General features: G+C 60.3%; 1 protein-coding gene across 1 annotated transcript in view; it reads right to left on the bottom strand.

The window, feature by feature from the left end:
• Positions 1–55: 55 nt before the first annotated feature.
• Positions 56–711, bottom strand: part of CPLX3 (complexin 3) — a 2089-nt gene continuing 1433 nt past the window's right edge. The window contains exon 3 of the mRNA XM_010083923.1: positions 56–280. Coding sequence (XP_010082225.1) covers positions 56–280 — 225 coding nt within the window. The remainder of the gene's footprint in view (positions 281–711) is intronic.

Genomic DNA, 711 nt, shown 5'->3' with positions numbered 1-711 from the left:
CCCCCAGCCCCTCCGCTGCGTCCCCTCTGTGATGGGGAGGGGGGTCCATGCCGGGTCACATCACGGCACATTTCTCAGCCGATTGCTTCAGGTCCTCTAGCGTGGCTGAAGCTTTGTCTTTCAAGGAATCAAGGTCCAGGTTCTGGATGTTGCTGAGCTGGCCGATCACTGAGTTCTTCTCTTCCTCCTCCTCGTTGTCCTGCTCAATCATCTTGGCCAGCTCCTTGGGCAGCTCCACGTCCCCCCCCACCAGCTGGATCTGGTTGTCATCCGTTTCGTTCTGCAACGGGATAATGGTTGGGGGGGATGCTGCGGGGGGGAATTGGGGGTCTGGAGGCACTAACGGCACGTGCAAGGTCCCCAGTGGGGTCTGTACAGGGTCTGGGCTTTCTTCCCATTTTAAGGATGGTGTGGGTTGGGCCCTGAGGGTCACAGTCATCCTCGTGCCGTGGGTAGGACAGTGCCCGTCAGCTCCATCGCGGTGGAGCGGAGCCCAGGCACACACCAACCGACATTATCCCGATGGCCCCGGTGCGCCAGTGTCAGTATAAATTGGCTTTCAGCTTGCATGGCAGCGACTTGGAGGAATTTTGGGCACCCAATTAAGCTGCACGTATGGTTAATGACTGTGCCCAGCGCAGAGCGGGGTCAGCTCAGCGCCCGAGAGCCACGGGGAGACTCGGCGAGAGGCAGCCCGCCCGCCAAACCGCA

This window comes from Pterocles gutturalis, unplaced genomic scaffold (genome assembly GCF_000699245.1).
Source record: "Pterocles gutturalis isolate BGI_N339 unplaced genomic scaffold, ASM69924v1 scaffold16780, whole genome shotgun sequence".
NCBI lineage: Eukaryota > Metazoa > Chordata > Aves > Pterocliformes > Pteroclidae > Pterocles > Pterocles gutturalis.
Note: the sequence above shows the minus strand (reverse complement) of the source record. Positions and strands in the feature narration are given on the sequence as shown.